Raw genomic sequence first — 20,687 nt, forward strand, 5'->3', positions numbered from 1 at the left:
GGAATGGGAGTTGTTTGATGCCAACAAAACACAGAAAAATGCCTCGCATCCAGCGTTTGATGTCACTTTCAAAGCAAGGATGCAGCTGAGTGTTGTATGCTAATTCTAAAAATCCTAGTAGGGGCCTTTCTTTTCTTCCTGGATAATTTGGTGTCGTGTAGGGAGAGAATGAGTGCTTGCCTACCAAATAATGTTATATCCCCTTTTATTGTGGGAGCAACATTTAGTTTATTTGTAGTATGGTGCTCTATTTTATAAGGAGAAATGGTTCTGATGTGTAGTTTGAGTAATGTTTTATCCCACTATAGAGAGGCAAGACGTTCTGTATTGAGAGTGATCTGTCTGCGATGCTTTACTTCATACAGAAAAGTGACATTGCAGGAAAACTGGCTGCTCACTCAGGAAGGTCATTAATACATAAGTGTAAATCACTAGTATCGGGTATGATTTTAAACTGAGGAAAAACACATGTTGCGAGTAGGAGTGTGTGAAGTTCGCGTAAAGGGCTTTCATGTAATTACGCAAAAGTTTTGAAAAATTATTTAAAAATACGCAAAATCTGAGAGTGAAATGCGCCCTTACATGAATTTTTGGCATGAGTATGCATTTAAATAAAGCACCACAAACAAATAACCGGTTATATTCTGTTGCTCGAGTACGTTGCGCTGTAAATGTTTGCCACGAATGCCGCATAATGACGCAAAGTGGCTAATGGGGTAATTTAGGGAATATTGCGTAACAACCATAATGTGATATTCTCAAAAAGCCGCACATTATCTCAGCATAATTTGTGTAACCATGCAAGGAAGAAAAATTGCTTCCAGAGTGAAGCATTTCATTGCATAAAACTTTCTGCAAGACTAGTATTCTAATATGGTAGGGGGAAGTGGCACAAAAACAACATGTTTGAGTATGGAAACCAGTGCTTATACTTACATACTATTGTTAATTGGTCCAAAAAGATTGAAATTCCGGTTAGTAAAAGTGAAAAGCAGGGACAGTTCTTTTGGGAGTACACATAGTAGTACTCCTGTACTAGACTCTCACAAACTGTTATTTGCTTTGTAAATTGACCCCAAAGTATCTAAAAATGGAATTAAATGGGAATAGTTATCTACAAAAAGAACACATAGAAATGACTGTCTCTTTTTACAGTCTCTCTAAAGCCACATAATTATTCAGTTTGTGATTACACAATACATTTTATTTATAGAGGGATATATGTAGTTTTGCAGATTAATTAGTAGTAAAAAATGTACTTTCTGAAAGAATTCCTTTCGCATCTCAGTTGTTAAATATTGTTACTGCCATGGAAGTTGATGTCACTGTACTGAATCGTCCTAGCTGTTTGTCAGAAATATTTCCTGTGATTCAAGTTTCTATATTCCATTACTCGCAGTGTCTGTTCAGGTCCCTGTGGACTTTATTTTTTTTTTAAATAGCTCCAGTTTTACACACTGTGGTAGCTGAAATTTCCATTACTGTAGGTCAGGACTTTATCTGCGACGTGATATTTTTTTTAAACTCATATTTCATTAACTGCATGTTTTCCCATGTAACCCTTTTAGGAAACAAAATGCTCAGATATCTGGACCAATCTGGTGTCTTCTGTTTTTCAGCCTGTTACCATAGACAATAATCTTTTGTTTCTGTGTGTCTTGCCATTGTGGAGCTTTGGACTGCGCCTTTAGGCAATGCTTGTCGACAGCTCCAGCTCCTTCATTTGAGAGGCATGCTGGCTGCAAACCCGAAGAGTAAGATGCCAAACTGACATGCGCACTTACAGTGCCCATGTTAGTACTGGGGGTCTATAGTTGGCAGAGGTAGGTACCTTTGTCCAAGTAGGAACCCTTACTTCAAGTAAGGGTACGGGGGATACACACTTTAGATAACCCCTGTTCACCCCCTTAGTAGCTTGACACGAGCAGACAAGCTTATGCCACAGGCAATGTGTGAAGTATTTGTACTCAAAACGCACAGTAATACAGTGATAACATCGCAAATGGACACCACACCGGTTTAGAAAAATAAATTATCTTTATCTAAACTCAACAAGACCAAAACAACAAATATCCAACATACATGTAGTACAATAGCACTTACAAACTATTATTTCCAAAATAAAGCTTGTAGAAGACAAATAGCTCCACCAGGGGCTATTATGACGCTGTGACAGCAATAAATCCAAAGTACGGCGCTGACCGCGAGGGGCTCGGCGCCAGGCATGGAATCACACAAACCCCCAAACAAATAGTACCTTGGAAAACAGAGTCTATGATGATGCACAGCGTCATGGAGGTGAGGGGTTGGTGCAGAGGTTGAGGCCAGTTTCCTGGCTGCCACATGGAGGCTAGGCATCGTGTCCACGAGGAGGTGACGTGTTGAATCCAGGACAGGGAAAGTCGGTTGCATTGGCGGTGAGGTGAGGTGATGTGAAGTCGGTGAGTTCATGGAGTCACCCTCAGCATTTATCGGCGCCAACAATGATGGAGTTGGTGCGAGTGCTGGCGTCAGGAACGCCGATAACTGAAGGCGTTGAAGGGCGTTGGAACTGCGGTGCAGGCCGGGCAGTGCATTGTGCACTTCACAAGCAGTGCCCTTGGCCTTGGTGCAGGTTGCGGAGTCAAGGCGGCATCGCTGCCGGCATCGGAGATTGCTTTTCTTGCTTCACTTAGGTTCGTCCAGCTCCCAACAGCAGGAACAACTTCCAGAGGCCCACAAATGGAACAGGCACCTCCTGGCAGGTCAGAACTCTCAGTAATAGAGTTCAGGGGAGCTGGTGTTGAAGTCTTTGTGTCCCTTAGACTCCAGAACAGGAGGCCAACACACACAAGCTCTTGGAGATTCTTCTTCGAGCATGTTTCTCAGCAAAGTTCTAGTCTTTGTCCTTTCTTTGGCAGAGGCAGCAACTGTAGGTCAACCCCACACAGCACAGAGCAAAAGTGACAGTACTCCTCCTCACAGCTCTCCAGCTCTTCTCCTTGGCAAAGTCCAGAAGTGATCTAAAGTTCTTGGATTTGATGTCCACTACTTATAAACCATGTTGTCTATGTTGTTCTCTGTGCAAGGGTCTCTGAGCCCATTGTAAACCATTTCTGTCCTCACTGGTGCAGTATGACCATAAGGGGTGGAGACAGCATTGTGCAAGGGAAACAGGCCCTATTCAGGTGCAAAGAGAACTCCTTCCACTACTCTAAATGCAGCCAAAGTCTATTCAGCTCATCTCTGAGTCATCCAGGAAGGGCTAGGCATACCTCAACCCCACCCCCCGTGGCTGTCTACATTAAATGCACATCCCCAGCCCCTGTCACTCCAAAACCAGACAGTCAATCCACAACCAGGCAGAGGCACAGAGAATGGTTAAACAACAAAATGCCTACTTTCTAAAAGTGTATAGTAGGGGGGGGTTTACCCAAAAGGAGTCAGTGGGACCTGGGTTGCTAAGAAAAAGGGCTATCATATGTTCCAACCAATAACCCTGATAACTTCACTGTCCGGGCAGAACTTTATCAGTTTTTTCGCAAGATTAGGCTCAAGTACTTCTTTCGAAATTCTGAACCAAGAACACAATCATCAGTAACCGGCCTCAGACCCCCGTCCACTTTTGTTCCCTACAACAGTACTATGTCACATAAGATTCTGGCCTTTGAGGAGGTAGTTTGGCGTGATGTCCAACAACTTCTACAGACTAAAACATTCGTCCGTTATAACACGAGCAAGGGAGAAAAGGCGGCCCTTCAATCACTTGCCCAAAAGGATCAAGTGGTAATCAAACCTGCGGACAAAGGGGGAGCAATTGTCGTTCAGGACATCTCTTCATATGAATCTGAAATCTTTCGGCAATTGAACGACGGAGTTAGCTACCAACAGCTGCGAGCTGACCCATCCAAAGCGATTGCCCAAGAAATCCTGGAAATAACGCAAGCTGGCTTGGACATGGGTTTCCTCTCTGAATCCGAATTCAATTTCTTGAACCAAAAACACCCTCGACTGGCCACTATCTATACAATTCCCAAGATCCACAAAAGTATGGACAACCCACCAGGTAGACCGATCGTGTCTGGGTGTGGCTCCATACTCGAGCCCCTAGGCAAATATATCGATTTCTTTCTGAAACCGCTGGCTGAATCCACTGCCACTTATTTACGTGACACCATGCACACGATCAACATTGTTGAGAACTGCTCCTTCAACCCTTCAACCCTGAGCTCCAAAGATTGGCGACATGCGACGTGGTGTCGCTCTACACATGCATTCCGCAACAATAAGCCCTGAATGTTATAACACGCTGCCTACGACGCCGTCCGGCACCGGTTCAAGTACCAACGGAGTTCATCGTGTCCTTACTCCGGATTGCTATGACGAAGAACTTTTTCATTTTTAAAAACAAATTCTACATTCAAACGTCTGGTGTAGCAATGGGGGCCCCCTTTGCTCCAGATGTAGCCATTTTGTACATGGCCGCTTTTGAGGAGGACACCATACTCAATCCAGTCAATCCATTCAGAAACCAGCTCGGTCTCTGGATGCGTTATATTGACGATGTCCTCATCATCTGGAACGGCAATCCAGCTGAACTTCTTTCCTTCTTTACTTGGCTGAACCTCCAATCCGACTTTTTGAAGTTTACGATACAATCGGATAATCACACGATCAATTTTTTAGATCTCACTATCTACGAGAATGCAGGAATCCTTTTGACAACACTCTATCGAAAACCAGCAGAGATGAATTCCCTGTTATACTACGATAGCCATCATCCCAGAGCCCTCCGGGACAATCTGCCCTTCGGGCAGTTTCTTCGAATCCGCAGAAACTGTTCAAACAAAGAGCATTATCTCACGGAATCTGATGAGCTCACTAACCGCCTGCTGATGAGAGGGTACCCTAGACGGTTAGTCAAAAAATCAAGAAAACGAGCATGGTTCTATCCTCGCGAGGAACTACTGTCGCCCAAGACCAACATGAGCCAACAAGAAACAAGGATTGTCTGTGTCACTACATTCAATACCAGAAGCAACGAGATCAAACGGATCATAAATCGCCATTGGAAATTGATCTCAGATGATATCAACCATTCTGCTAAACCTCTACACGCTTTTAAAAAAGCCAAAAGCGTAAAAGACTTCGTGGTGAGATCCCTCCTACCCACACCACCTGATTCGACCATTACCACTCTATGGAACTTACCTCCGGTGACCGGCCACTCCAAATGCGGCAACTGCAAAGCCTGTGACACCACCATCCAAGGAAAGGAATTCCAACACTGTCATCTGAAAATTCAGTTAAAGGCGCACACCAACTGTAATTCCTCAAACGTGATCTATGCGATACGGTGCCCTTGCCAACTGATATACATAGGGCAAACACAACAGAAAATCAAAGTGCGCATCCTCCAACACATGAGTAGAATTAGGTGTGTTGTACAGGGAGCTCCCTTGGTTGAACACTTCACCACAGCCACGCATCCACCTGATAGTCTAAGATGGGTGGTGATAGAAAAGGCTGTCTTGGGCCCCAGGGGCGGGAATATTGCAAGCATTCTAAACACACGTGAACTAAAATGGATGTTTTTCTTTAACTCTATTGACAAAGGTCTTAATGAGCAAGACAGTTCTTTCTCCCAGCTGGCCACCTTGTAGTATGTATTACATCCAACATGTAACGCCATGGCCTTTACCCTTGTGGAAGAGGTACGCCATTAGGCGGTTGAATCACGATGGAGACCAGTTTTTCTATGTACGGTGTGTGTGGGTAACTACGTAGCTAATTTGGCCTTTACCCTCATGTGAGAGGTACGCCCCTATGCAATATTTCATCACGCACGTGTGGGCCATACTCAGTATTTATTATGATACTAATTGTGTATTACCCTCATATAATGGTACGCGATCAAGGTATTATTAATACTCTATTAAGTACGTGTACCATCTCTTATACTGATCACCTGAATGCCTGGGGCAATATTTGTAACCATTTTTTGCAAGTGCACAACTTTCTATGCATCTGTTGATCCGCAGCAATTACTTTGTATGTAGAGATATATTACCACATGATCCACCCCCGTTTTTTGCGTCTTAAACTAATGTGTCCCCATTTTTATTTTATTTTTATTTTTATTTAGACCGCCGAGTGTAGCGAGTATAATATCACACCGCGTTAGACAGACGCACCCCTCTAGTAACTGTACAGTCTGTTGTCTAGCTTCACTTTGAAGCTGGGTACCACGTGACTCCGTCACTCAGGCAACAAAACGAATCAGGAACTGAGTCTCGCTAATGCGATCTCAAGCGGATTCACCACCTGATTTACTCGGCCTCCGGTAAGCCTCACATGCGGGCTCTCTGGGCTCACGCATCCTCGTTAGTCACAGTGTTTGATCGCTACAGGCAACTTCCCTCGTAACTTTTCCGTTTTCCTTGATCCCCGCCCAGATTAACTTGAGGATTTACCCGGCATCTAATCCGGTTCCCATTTCCTCGTGGAAAGAATAATTTGACGGGGTAAGTTTGGAAGTGCACTCCGCTTCGCAATCTCAATCAGTTCATAACATATTAGTTATGACATCTAACCTAATGTCGGTCCATTTTCCATCTTAGGAATATTAATTTGGTGTTCTATACTGGCAATATACCTGAACTGACTCCGATGAGGTAATGTTTGATCTTCAACCGTGTCCCTTAATAGACACACTGTGCCAACCACACACCGCTTGGTGGCCGATCACTGTTTTCTTGCACGCTCTCCCCTAATCATATTCCTTTTAATCACGGGGGAGTGTATTGTAAGTTGATGATATCGACTGTCAAAGTCTCTGAACTGACTCCCACAATATCTAAAGAATTAAATATTTGATACCTTGTTAGAAACTCCGTGCCAATTATACATCACCTGGTGGCGGATCACTGACTTTCTTCGCGCTTTTTGAACTGGACTCCATTAACCACGGTGGAACCTATTTTGATTAATGGTACCCCCCGCCCGACGGGGTTCTCGATTAGATCGAGCCACTAAATTGTCTTCAAATCATGCATGCCTTCCCTGTCCATCTTAATAGGCCCCTGTGCTCTCTTTATCGAATGATGGTAATTTATTTCCACCAGTTAAAATATTCCAATTAATACTAGTATTTCTATACATTAATTAGGTGGTCTGCCCCCTTTCTCCTGTCCTGAAGAAGACCCCGCCGCAAGGATATAACTATACCTGCCCATTTAAGAGGGTCGAAACGTCGACAACTACATGCCCTAATCATCGACTCCACGCCCCAACTGTTCATATATTGTACTGCCTGGAGTATGATGTCATTTGATTTTAATGAGGATTTTTTCCAGTTTTCGTTTTGTACATAATATGTAACCACCGAAACCACTTGGTTGAAATACTGATTATTCTGTCACCTATCAACCCTTCCCTATCACTGTATCCTCACTACATCACGCACCTCCCTTCTTCCCTCCCTCCGGGGCCTTGCTCCACCTTCACCAATTATTTAACGATTAATGTTATTGATTATGTTGTACCCATTGTGATTAAAACAATGAGGTTGAATTTATTGTTTCCGTGATTATTGTCTTTATCCAGTTTTACTTTGTTTTCTCAATCTCATTGGGACCCCTTCCTCGTATTACTTTCTAAAAGTGGCATTTTCAAACACACAATTTAAAAACATCTTTACTAAAAGATGTGGTATTAAATTTAGAGAGCCTAAAATATATTCCTCTATTTTGTACAGTGGGAAGTTATACTTGTAAGATGTTACAAAATATCTACCATGTTATCCTATGGGACAGATAGCCTTTCAATAACAAAAATGAAATTGACAGTATTCCACTACAAGGACATGTCACACACACACCAGTACGTGTCCTACCTTTCACGTACACTGCACCCTGCCTATGGGGTTACCTTGGGCCTACCTAAGGGGTGTCTTACATGTAAGAAAAGGTAAGGTTAGGCCTGTCAAGTGGGTGCACTTGCCAGATCGACATGGCAGTTCAAAACTACTTGCAGACACTGCAGTGGCAGGTCTAAGATCCCTTTTCAGGGGGTGGCACAATCAGTTCTTTAGGCAAACTAGTGGCATTTGATTTACAGGCCCTGGCACACTCAGTGCGCTTTACTAGGCACTTACCACTAAATCAAATATGCCAATCAGGGAGAACCAATTACAATAACAAACAGGGATCTCGTGCACTTTGACACTGATCAGCATTGGCAAGGTTCCCAAAGCATCAAAACCAGTAAAAACTAAATACAGCACAGCATCAAAAATACAGGCAATAGAGGTAAAAAATCTTGGGAAACCCCACCAAAGATGCTAAGTCTAACAGCCCACCACTCCTCCTCCCTGCTGCAGCTGCTGTCAAAGGCTGGCCCTGCTCTGTCCTAGGACTCGGCTCGCTGGCAGCCTGCAGGTCAGATGAAAAATAAAATCATAATAAAAGTGTTTTATCATCATTTTATTTTTCATGTGTTTGAATCTGCTTGCATTCAGCATTGGGGTGACGCTCTTCCGCCATAACGAAGAAGCTGACCCTGCCTTTGCATTTCCTCTCTCCCTACAGGACATACTTATAAACGTTGATACAGGTTCTCCTCCTATGAAGGATATCACTCCAATATTGTGGCCTTGGCCCCACAGGTACCTTTGACATGGTTCTTACAGTACTCCTTCCTGCACATGCAACCTAAAAACAACCCAGAGTACAGTAAACACAAGTTGGCAGGGTACGCCCAGACGTGGGTCCCTTGCTCACTTTGCCACTGGATCCAAGCTAGCCTGGCTGAAGAGTGCTGTTAGCCCAAAACCTGTCCCAGGATGCTTGTTTCCAGTCCATGGAAGACATGGCTTGGTAGTTCGGGCTGGACTGTTCCTATGAGGCACAGGGTCAAGACTGATTTGCATATAGCTGTGTCTGAACTGGGGTGGCAAAGTGAGCTAAAGAACGATGATGGATTTAACCCAGATCTGTGACTGGGGCGAGTGTCTGAAAAATGTCAGCGCTCCGTCCATCATCTCCTTGTGTTTGCAAAGAACAGTTCACCGCACACTTTCCAATTCTCTAGCAACATGGTTTTGTGCAGGTCTCACCTCAGCATTCTCTAGTGTAGTTTAGATGACAAATGAGATCTGCCCACTGACAGAAGCTACCACAAAGAGTCTAGGCCCATATCACAGAAAAAACATCAAAGTAAGGTTCTCCGCCTGAGCTTACCTTTAGTAGTTTTTTTTCAGTTCACCAATATTCCCAGAAGTAACCCTGGAAGGCTGCTCTGGTGAAGGTTTTCGGTGTACTACTCTGTCATATGATATCTTTCACGGTCTTCTATTCCTTCTGTGTGGAAATCTGTATACCATTGTTTTCAGAGTAGGGGGACTGCAGCCCGGTCTGCAAATGCACGTTTTTTTATTCCACCAAGAGATTCTGTTACCTCCAAAGAAATCCCTCCCCTACAGCACCAACAAATGTTGAGGTGATCCGTTATCCTTCCCCTCCTGGACCGGCAGTTTTCCATTCCTTGGCTGGAGACTTCTCTAATATTACATTTTCAGTGTGGAAAGGGGTGAGATTGGAGTCTGTGAATGCCGCATGCACAAACTTAGAAGTCAAACCACGCCCGTTGATGTCAACTTCCCTCCCCTGCATTTCCTTGCATGCGTGCTGGAGAAATCCCATGTAATAAACCCATTTATACAAATCAGGAATCTTTTTTTGCGAATTCGACCTTTTTGAATAGATCCCTCAGTTTTTTTGGCTGATCTAAAAGGCACTGAATGTAAACTCAATGCAATAATACTATAACAGAATTAGAAAAAAATGAACCAGCAAAGGGGTGCACAAACATCCTTGAACAGCAAGAGTTACACCCAATATGAAACAAACAGCTACATGAAATTGGTAGTCAGTTTTTGTTTCTGACTGTTCATCTCAGTGTAGGAAAAGCTCTAATGATTTTTATTTCTGATATTTTTCTGATATTGCATCCTTGCAAACCCAGCTTTTGGATGTGGACATTTATTGTGTCGCTCAATCATGTCATTTTATCAGTGGATACATGGGTACAGTAAGAAACGCACATACATATGCAACAACAATCGGTAATACATGTCGGTAATAGCGAAAAATAAGGAATCGCTATTAAGGACATGCAAACCGCGATGCATCAAACTAATCGGTAAAAATTACCGAATCGGTAATAATCGCTATTAAATTGCGAAAGTACGACAGCGAGAGTAGCAAATACAGAGTTAGCTAATACCGATTCGGTATTAGTGAATCCGGTATTTGCGAATTCGGTAATAGCGAAAACGGGAAAATTAAGCGACGCCTCGGAAGCAGGCCGATGACATCACAACCAGGAAGTAGGACAGCCACGCTGCATTTAGTGTTCGGAGTAGCACAGAGGAGGAGGCAGAGCACAGGAGCTGAGGACCCTGACAGAACCAGTAGCAACCAGGACAAGGCAAGCAGGACAAGATGGGGAAGGAGGCCCCCCAGCAGGGAAAGGACACACCCCGAAAGCGAAAACGCAAGTTTTCTGATAAGGAGCTGGAAATCCTAATAGAGTGTGTGACCAGCAACAATGACCGACTGTTTGGGAAGTTGTCGCTGAAGGTGCCAGAGGCAGAAAAACGAAAGATGTGGCTGCGCATCAAGGACAACGTAAATGCCTGCGGAGTCACCCACCGCAGCATCGACGACTTAAAAAAACGCTGGTATGACCTGCGTAAGAGGGCCAAGGAGAAGATAGCGCAAAGGGTCAAGGATGCTGCTGGCACAGGAGGGGGCACATCCAATGTGACGCCTAACACAGCCCTGGAGGATCTAGTGGAGTCCACCATAGAACCGGAAGCTGTTGTGGGGGTCACACGTCTGGACACCTCTGGTGCTGCGGAAGGAGGACAAGGTAAGAAGCATGGTAGCGTAACAATGCAGTGTGTACTAAGTCCCTGCTCAATCCCCCATGCCAGACCCAGTGCACATGTAGCGTTGCCCTAAACACATACCCTCACCACTGTGTTGCACCATGGGAGTTGTAGTCAATACATGAATGGGTGCATGCCAGAGCCCAGAGATGAATACAGCAGCAAAGGGCCAAATGTCAGTCAGAAAAAGTAATTTATTGTGAGATGCCACAGCTATTGTCACATACTATACCATGATAATAACTATGCACTGTTTCACACACAGATGCATCCCCCATCGATTCTGACGACAGTGCCCGCCTCGTCATCTCAGAGACGCCAGTGTTGTCATATGCGGAGTGCTCACAGGGAGCTGAAGCCATGTCCTCCCCTTCACCACCACGGCGGACAACACCTCCACCATCCCTGCTGTCCAAGACACCACCACCACCACCACCATCCTCGTGGTCCAAGACACCACCACCACCACCACCATCCTCGCGGTCCAAGACACCACCACCACCACCACCATCCTCGCGGTCCAAGACACCACCACCACCACCAGTGCGGGCCACTCCGCAGAGCCGCAGAGCAGATGTTCCCTCCCTGCCCGTGATGGAGTCGGATCACAGTTCAGCACACCCAAATGTTCCACGCCAGGCTGTCGTCACTCCAACCAGCCAAACTGCAGCACAACAGCGCATTAGGCCGAGGGCTGTGCCCCCGGGTCGGGCTGCTGCAAGACCAGACGATCTGTCCGAAGGGTACCGAGTTGTGGAGACCCGGATGCTGTGTGTCCAGCGCCTGCAGGGGAGACACATGGGTGCCATGAAACTCTCCATGACCAAGCTTTGCAACAAACTAGGCAACATGACTGACGCTGTGCGTGAGCACACCACTGCCGTAGCTGCCGGCAACAATGAAATCAAGCTTTGCCTGCAAGAACTGACACGTGCCGTAGTCGCAGGCCAACAGAGTGAGCGCCGGCGTCACAGGCAGATCATGCTTACAGTGAATACAACTAACAAGGCCATTAATAAGCTGTGCAACAGCATTGCTGTACTGTCCCTCAGGTCCGTGTCCCTGCAAGTGGACCTAGGTCATTATTGTGGGGATGTGGCAAAGGCCCTTGAGAGGGTGACCACTGCAGTGGAGCAACTGCAGCCTGGGTCAGCCAGTGTCATCAGTCTGGGAGCGGAAGAGGGGAGTGAGGCAGCCTCCAGTGTCAGCAGCGTCTCCCTGTCGGAGACCAGCGGGAGGAGGCGCAGTGGCCGCAATGCAACTGCCACTGACTCCGATCGTGTAGAAGCCGAGGAGTCACAGGACAAGAGACTGGGGGTACGCGGCAAACGGAAGTGAACATGTGGCAAAGTCACACTGTCCTTGGTGACGTAACCATGGCCAGACAAAAGTGCCGCACGCATCACCCGTTCTGAGAAGGGACAATTTTAGTTTGACTTTAACTGCAGCAGCAGCATGTTTTTGTTACGTATTTCTGCACCAGTCAGGTGTCCATGCCCATTAAACCCTTGCAAATCTGATCCTGTTGTCAAGTCACTCTCTTACCTGTCTCAGAAATGATTCCGTGTGATGTATGTCCGCCTCCTTTGCCCTTCAGCTGTGTTGGGCACATGCGCCTGTCGGTGTTGGGGGGGGTTGCTGTGCACGTAGTTCATCCTCTCCGTCCACCTCTATGGGTATCCCCTTGCGTGTGGCGATGTTGTGCAGGATGGCACACACAGCAATGATCTGGCAGCAGGCAAATACAGAGTTAGCTAATACCGATTCGGTATTAGTGAATCCGGTATTTGCGAATTCGGTAATAGCGAAAACGGGAAAATTAAGCGACGCCTCGGAAGCAGGCCGATGACATCACAACCAGGAAGTAGGACAGCCACGCTGCATTTAGTGTTCGGAGTAGCACAGAGGAGGAGGCAGAGCACAGGAGCTGAGGACCCTGACAGAACCAGTAGCAACCAGGACAAGGCAAGCAGGACAAGATGGGGAAGGAGGCCCCCCAGCAGGGAAAGGACACACCCCGAAAGCGAAAACGCAAGTTTTCTGATAAGGAGCTGGAAATCCTAATAGAGTGTGTGACCAGCAACAATGACCGACTGTTTGGGAAGTTGTCGCTGAAGGTGCCAGAGGCAGAAAAACGAAAGATGTGGCTGCGCATCAAGGACAACGTAAATGCCTGCGGAGTCACCCACCGCAGCATCGACGACTTAAAAAAACGCTGGTATGACCTGCGTAAGAGGGCTTAGGAGAAGATAGCGCAAAGGGTCAAGGATGCTGCTGGCACAGGAGGGGGCACATCCAATGTGACACCTAACACAGCCCTGGAGGATCTAGTGGAGTCCACCATAGAACCGGAAGCTGTTGTGGGGGTCACACGTCTGGACACCTCTGGTGCTGCGGAAGGAGGACAAGGTAAGAAGCATGGTAGCGTAACAATGCAGTGTGTACTAAGTCCCTGCCCAATCCCCCATGCCAGACCCAGTGCACATGTAGCGTTGCCCTAAACACATACCCTCACCACTGTGTTGCACCATGGGAGTTGTAGTCAATACATGAATGGGTGCATGCCAGAGCCCAGAGATGAATACAGCAGCAAAGGGCCAAATGTCAGTCAGAAAAAGTAATTTATTGTGAGATGCCACAGCTATTGTCACATACTATACCATGATAATAACTATGCACTGTTTCACACACAGATGCATCCCCCATCGATTCTGACGACAGTGCCCGCCTCGTCATCTCAGAGACGCCAGTGTTGTCATATGCGGAGTGCTCACAGGGAGCTGAAGCCATGTCCTCCCCTTCACCACCACGGCGGACAACACCTCCACCATCCCTGCTGTCCAAGACACCACCACCACCACCACCATCCTCGTGGTCCAAGACACCACCACCACCACCACCATCCTCGCGGTCCAAGACACCACCACCACCACCACCATCCTCGCGGTCCAAGACACCACCACCACCACCAGTGCGGGCCACTCCGCAGAGCCGCAGAGCAGATGTTCCCTCCCTGCCCGTGATGGAGTCGGATCACAGTTCAGCACACCCAAATGTTCCACGCCAGGCTGTCGTCACTCCAACCAGCCAAACTGCAGCACAACAGCGCATTAGGCCGAGGGCTGTGCCCCCGGGTCGGGCTGCTGCAAGACCAGTCGATCTGTCCGAAGGGTACCGAGTTGTGGAGACCCGGATGCTGTGTGTCCAGCGCCTGCAGGGGAGACACATGGGTGCCATGAAACTCTCCATGACCAAGCTTTGCAACAAACTAGGCAACATGACTGACGCTGTGCGTGAGCACACCACTGCCGTAGCTGCCGGCAACAATGAAATCAAGCTTTGCCTGCAAGAACTGACACGTGCCGTAGTCGCAGGCCAACAGAGTGAGCGCCGGCGTCACAGGCAGATCATGCTGACAGTGAATACAACTAACAAGGCCATTAATAAGCTGTGCAACAGCATTGCTGTACTGTCCCTCAGGTCCGTGTCCCTGCAAGTGGACCTAGGTCATTATTGTGGGGATGTGGCAAAGGCCCTTGAGAGGGTGACCACTGCAGTGGAGCAACTGCAGCCTGGGTCAGCCAGTGTCATCAGTCTGGGAGCGGAAGAGGGGAGTGAGGCAGCCTCCAGTGTCAGCAGCGTCTCCCTGTCGGAGACCAGCGGGAGGAGGCGCAGTGGCCGCAATGCAACTGCCACTGACTCCGATCGTGTAGAAGCAGAGGAGTCACAGGACAAGAGACTGGGGGTACGCGGCAAACGGAAGTGAACATGTGGCAAAGTCACACTGTCCTTGGTGACGTAACCATGGCCAGACAAAAGTGCCGCACGCATCACCCGTTCTGAGAAGGGACAATTTTAGTTTGACTTTAACTGCAGCAGCAGCATGTTTTTGTTACGTATTTCTGCACCAGTCAGGTGTCCATGCCCATTAAACCCTTGCAAATCTGATCCTGTTGTCAAGTCACTCTCTTACCTGTCTCAGAAATGATTCCGTGTGATGTATGTCCGCCTCCTTTGCCCTTCAGCTGTGTTGGGCACATGCGCCTGTCGGTGTTGGGGGGGGTTGCTGTGCACGTAGTTCATCCTCTCCGTCCACCTCTATGGGTATCCCCTTGCGTGTGGCGATGTTGTGCAGGATGGCACACACAGCAATGATCTGGCAGCAGGTCACTGGGTCGTACTGCAAGGCACCTCCAGTCTTGTGCAGTATTCGGAAGCGGCTCTTGAGGATGCCGAATGTACGCTCAACCACATTTCGTGTGCTGATGTGTGCTCTGTTGTAGAGCTGCTCTTGCGGTGTAGCTGGGTTGAGATAGGGAGTGAGGAGATATTCACGCAATGCGTATGCGCTGTCACCTGCAGGATGGGGAGAGAATGGTAATCAGCATGAATGAAAATATACATGTGGGGATGGAGTGGATGGAGAGTACGATGATGCATCTATATGTACCTAGTAGGTGTCCCTCTCCGAATTCACCGTTGATCAGGCGCCTGTGGAGGCCACAGTGACGGAATATGTAGGCGTCGTATGTGCTCCCGGGGAATTGGGCTACAAGGTCCGTAATGATGTACTTGGCATTGCACACCACCTGCACATTGATAGAATGATATGACTTCCGGTTGCGGAATATGTATTCGTTGGATGATGGAGGACAGATGGGGACATGGGTGCAGTCAACACACCCTATGACATGGGGGAATTGTGCCACCTGGTAGAATTCCCGTTTGGTGCGGGTCAGCTGCTGGGGGGTTGTGGGGAAGGTGATGTGGCGATTTATTAATGTCAGCATGGCCTCTAGGAACCGGTGGAAGAAGCGTGATAAAGCACTTTGCGACACGCCTCCAGTCTCAGCTATTACCCCCTGGAAGCTTCCAGACGCAAGAAGGTGCAGGCAGCATAAGACCTGCACATGGGCTGGTATGGCGTTGGTCCTACGGGTCTGATGCTGGAGTAATGGTTCCAGGTCTGCTATTAGGCGCATTATCATGGCACGGTTGAGTCTATACTTGTCGTACACCTGTTCCTCGGTCTGCCCCAGCAAAGTGATGCGCACCCTGAAGATCCTGTCCTGTATCATCCTCCTGCGCTGGGCCTGGGCGTTGATCCTCCTCCTCCTAGCAAGCACGTAGAGGGCAGCCATTTTGGTTGACATGTGGGGTTTCCCAGGGCATTTATGAAGGGTTACTGATTGTCAGCTCCTGCTGATGGGGTTAGAATTTTTTTTCTGTCCTTCAGTTAACTTTACCTCCTGATTGTGATTCCCCTTATTTTGCTCATGCTAAATAGCGATTTTAGGGATTTTCGGTATTAGCGACTTTTCATGCATACCATTGCGATTCGTTAATAGCAATTCGGTATTTCCGAAGTCAGCTTTGGGGTTCAGTAATTCCGATTGTCTGTTTAGCGATTCGGTAATTTACCGCTGGGGATTTTAGCGATTCTTTATTTTTTTCCGATTTATTGTTTGATGCATAGCATTTTCTGGTTTTGCGTTCGGTATCGGACTGTTTTACCGAATCGGTGTTTTACCGGGAGGTATTTTCGTTGATGCATCTGCCAGATAGCCTTCTAGGTATTACAGAAGGAGGAAAACAAGATCATAGGAATGATGCCAAACACATTTGAAAAGATGAGACACATTTATCAGAAATGTGTATCCAGCACCCAGTCCAGCTGCCAACTTCCAAATAACCTGCCAAGGTGCCTTAGGATAAATTTTAAGTAGACCTTGTAAAAGGGAACACCTGTAGTTGATGGAAGCCAAACAACAATTTTAAAATACAACATAGTACAATGCATTCTAACGATTAATTAAAACCAAAGCTTTAAGATTTCAGAGGTGTTGCAACAGTTTCGCACACAGGTGTTTGTTTAATTTCATTTATAAGGTATAAAACAGAGTTAAACGCTACTGGAATTAAAATGTTAAGCAATGATCACAACGTTGAAACCAGAAAAATATAACAATGCAAAAAGATGTCTCCATGATTTCATTCAATTACTTGTAAAGTTTACAGACTGTTATTTAATGTATACTGTGCTTCCAAAAAACAAATGCATTCTTTTTTCTCTCTCCACATTATTTTAGGAAAGGAATGCTTGCAAAGGCGGACTCCTGTTCTTTCTGATCCCAGCAGTGAGGCAAGAACATGGATCCGGGATATTCTGCCTCGCCCGTCAACACCACGGCCGGGCTCCAAGATGGCTGTAACTTCTCATCATGTGCCAATACCACTGACGAACCTACAGTCTCGCCCAGACTCAGCTCGATCCTTATCCCCCTTATCTACGTCCTGGTGTGTGCCATTGGACTCAGTGGGAACACCCTGGTCATTTACGTTGTCCTTCGCTACGCCAAGATGAAGACTGTAACCAACATATATATTTTAAACTTAGCCGTGGCAGATGTACTCTTCATGTTGGGGCTCCCCTTCCTTGCCACACAAAATGCCATCTCTTACTGGCCCTTCGGCTCCTTTTTGTGCAGGCTCGTCATGACCATCGATGGCATCAATCAGTTCACCAGCATCTTTTGCCTGACGGTGATGAGCATCGACCGCTATTTGGCAGTTGTGCATCCCATTAAATCTACCAAGTGGCGCCGTCCCAGGGTCGCCAAGCTCATCAGTGCCACTGTTTGGACTTTTTCATTCCTGGTCGTGCTTCCTGTGATCATATTTGCAGATGTGCAGGAAGACTTCCACACCTGCAACATCAATTGGCCTGATCCCGTCAACATTTGGTCTGCAGCCTTTATCATTTACACATCAGTCGTAGGCTTCTTCGGACCTTTACTGGTCATCTGCCTTTGCTACTTACTGATTGTCTTCAAGGTGAAGTCGTCAGGCCTTCGAGTGGGCTCTACAAGGCGTCGCAGATCGGAGAGGAAGGTCACTAGGATGGTGGTCATCATCGTTGCTGTCTTTGTGTTCTGCTGGCTTCCTTTCTACATTCTAAACATAGTCAACTTGTCCTTTATTTTGCCAGAGGAGCCAGTTGGGGTTTACTTTTTTGTGGTGGTGCTCTCATATGCCAATAGCTGTGCCAATCCTATCCTCTATGGGTTTTTGTCTGACAATTTCAGGCAGAGTTTTCAGAAGGTCCTGTGCCTCCGGAAAGGCAATGGAATCAAGGATATAGACATCAACGATCACCGACATGAAAAAAGCAGCCACCTGCAGGAGACAATGCTAGTCCCAAGAAATTCTGAAATCAATGGAGACATGCAAACAAGCATGGTCTGACCCGCTGTAACAGGGAAACCTGGTTGAGCATTGTATATGGGCAACGGTGCAGAGTGCCGCAGCAACGGAGGGAATTATCTTTCATACATTGGAAATTTGCTATGATTACTTGAAGGAAAGACAGTAAATCTTTACAGCATGTCTCTCCTGGCTGGTGTTTAACTGATCACTCATTGTGGAACTCTGGCTAAATAATTCCTATTTTATCTGCACTTAATACATGTGTTCTTTAAAACTGAAGACGTTTAGAGTGCATTTAAGCTAAGATTTCAATTTCAATTCTGAGTTCAGGCCCACTGCATGTTCATCTGGCCCAGCTCAGCTTGGAAAGTCCTACCTTCCCTCCAATCTGAGTTAAAAAACATCTGTGTCCCCCTCGTGTACAACCTGGGGTATCAAAGTCCCAGAAATTAGAATATCTGACATATGAATTGCAAATCTGCTGTTCTTACCGAAAAAAAACTTGATCAACTTGGGAGACTCAACCATGTTGGATAAGCTTGGACTGGGCTGCAATCCAAGGTCACAGTGTGGTCAGAACTACACTTATTTAAAACCTTCAGTGTACGGAATAAAACAAAACTGTTTAGCCAATCAACGGCCAGTGTGTTGTGGGATCTCTAATGAATCAGACCACACAGTGGACAGGCCAAATAGTTCATTGGTGTTCTTTAACAGGAATCTCCTACACTATAAATCTACTTTGGTCTATGGAATCTGCATTAAAGTGGGATTCTTTTGAATTGTGAGCAATGGAACAGACTGAGGAACAATGAATGGTATAGAAATATGAGAAGACACACATCTCGTTTGTGTATGAATGATTGTATAAAGATGAAAAACTTAAGCTTTACCTCATTACGTGTTCTTTCTTCTCACTGGAAACCCCCCCTCTGAATTCAGCTATCAAATCTGAGATGTTTTGCTCTTTAATATTATGCACTACTCTTCTTGCTCGTTGTTGCACATCCAATGACATGTAACCATAGTGACATAGCTTAACATGTCATGAGAATATAGTTTAAACACTTTAATTGCAGTGTGAGGATGGTCTGTGTATTATTAAAGTGGCCTTGTATATTCCATAACATCATTTGTATTAAAACAGAATGTAAACAGACACCATGTGTGGCTGAAAGTTCACCGGCCAGTGCCAATGTACAGCCTCCCTTGTACAGATTCACCCAAGAGACATCATTCAATGTGTAATGAATGTATATTCTATTTATTGTTTTTCAGAACTGTGGTTGAATATTTTCGGAAAGGCAAATAAATTGTGTTTCTTATTTTACACTGTCTCACTGACAGCTTATGCTTACCTTCTGTCTGATGATTTCTAGCACCTGCTTCACCTCCTAACAGAGATCAATTTGCCAGGATTCAGGGAAAGAGGTATTAGGATGCACACTCAAGTTGGACCCCTTTTTCTATCTCATTTCAGCAATGGGACTTGTGGCATCCTTTGGGGTCTTGAAACTACATTCTGCATAATGTGTGCCGGTGGTTGAAGGTAATTTGCAACAGCATTCATGTTTGAAGACTAGGAATTATTTTTCACCATCATCCTTTGACACAGAGCAAGAGAAAGAAATGAGAAAAAGCCAGAGGGGGGAGTAAAATAGGAAAACAGTGACAAATGGAGAAAGAAGGGTGAGACAAACCTGCAAGATTGAGAAAAAGAGGAGGTGTAGGTTGATGGAGGAAAGAAAATTGACGGCAGCTGCAGCATTCAGAACCTCAGTTGGCTCCTAAGAAAATAAACTGGGCCCATGCCCTTATATTTAAAAAAAATTAGGCACTGCCTTCATCCACTAATATTTGGTGTTGTCATGGCCTGCTAGTCTCCTTCATAAAATAATTTATATTGCATTCCATTCCACTGTAGGCAACACATTGGTGCCTAAGGGTATCTCAGAACCAGGTAGGTTTAACTCAATGGCTTAGTCATCATGGTACAGATCAATGCTTGCGAGCGGTCCACTACTATTTGTAGCTAAAAGCTGCTTTGAATAAAACTGAGTTGCTGCTTATGGTGAAGTCCTCATAGTTGCTCAAAATGTTAAAACCTCTTTTTAATTTTAAGCCCTGGGATGACTTTGAAATACCAATAATCATTGGTGGCAAAAATTTACTTTTTCAGTACTTTAAATTGGAAAAAGAACGTGCCACTGCTCGCTATGAAGGACAAAGCCATTGTAACTGGGTCTGACATCAAGTCACATTGCCAAGCTCTCATCTCTCATTAAGAGCAAGCCATTCCTGGTCAAATTCCTTTTATGCATGCAGGTAGTTTACAACTCAAGAATCCAGCTAGTCTGAGTCGTGTAAAAGAGGATCATGTTTATCAAGTGCTCAGATAGCTGAATTCCTACAGGTGTCAATCAGATCCTTTTAATTTAGTTGGTTTATTTATTTATTTATGCATTCACATAATGCTAAAATGCATTTTAAGGCTCTGTGCTGAAAATATATATTTGTTTTTGGTTCAGGTCAATGCTTTTTTCAGAAGCAA

The 20,687-nt window shown here is 45.9% G+C and overlaps 1 protein-coding gene across 1 annotated transcript in view; it reads left to right on the plus strand.

The window, feature by feature from the left end:
* SSTR5 (somatostatin receptor 5) overlaps positions 1-19,473 on the plus strand; it is a 150,783-nt gene extending 131,310 nt beyond the window's left edge. Inside the window, exon 2 of the mRNA XM_078664186.1 lies at positions 17,020-19,473. Coding sequence (XP_078520312.1) covers positions 17,081-18,175 — 1,095 coding nt within the window. The 5' untranslated portion in view covers positions 17,020-17,080 and the 3' untranslated portion in view covers positions 18,176-19,473. The remainder of the gene's footprint in view (positions 1-17,019) is intronic.
* Positions 19,474-20,687: the final 1,214 nt, after the last annotated feature.

Source organism: Lissotriton helveticus, chromosome 10 (assembly GCF_964261635.1).
Source record: "Lissotriton helveticus chromosome 10, aLisHel1.1, whole genome shotgun sequence".
Classification (NCBI taxonomy): domain Eukaryota; kingdom Metazoa; phylum Chordata; class Amphibia; order Caudata; family Salamandridae; genus Lissotriton; species Lissotriton helveticus.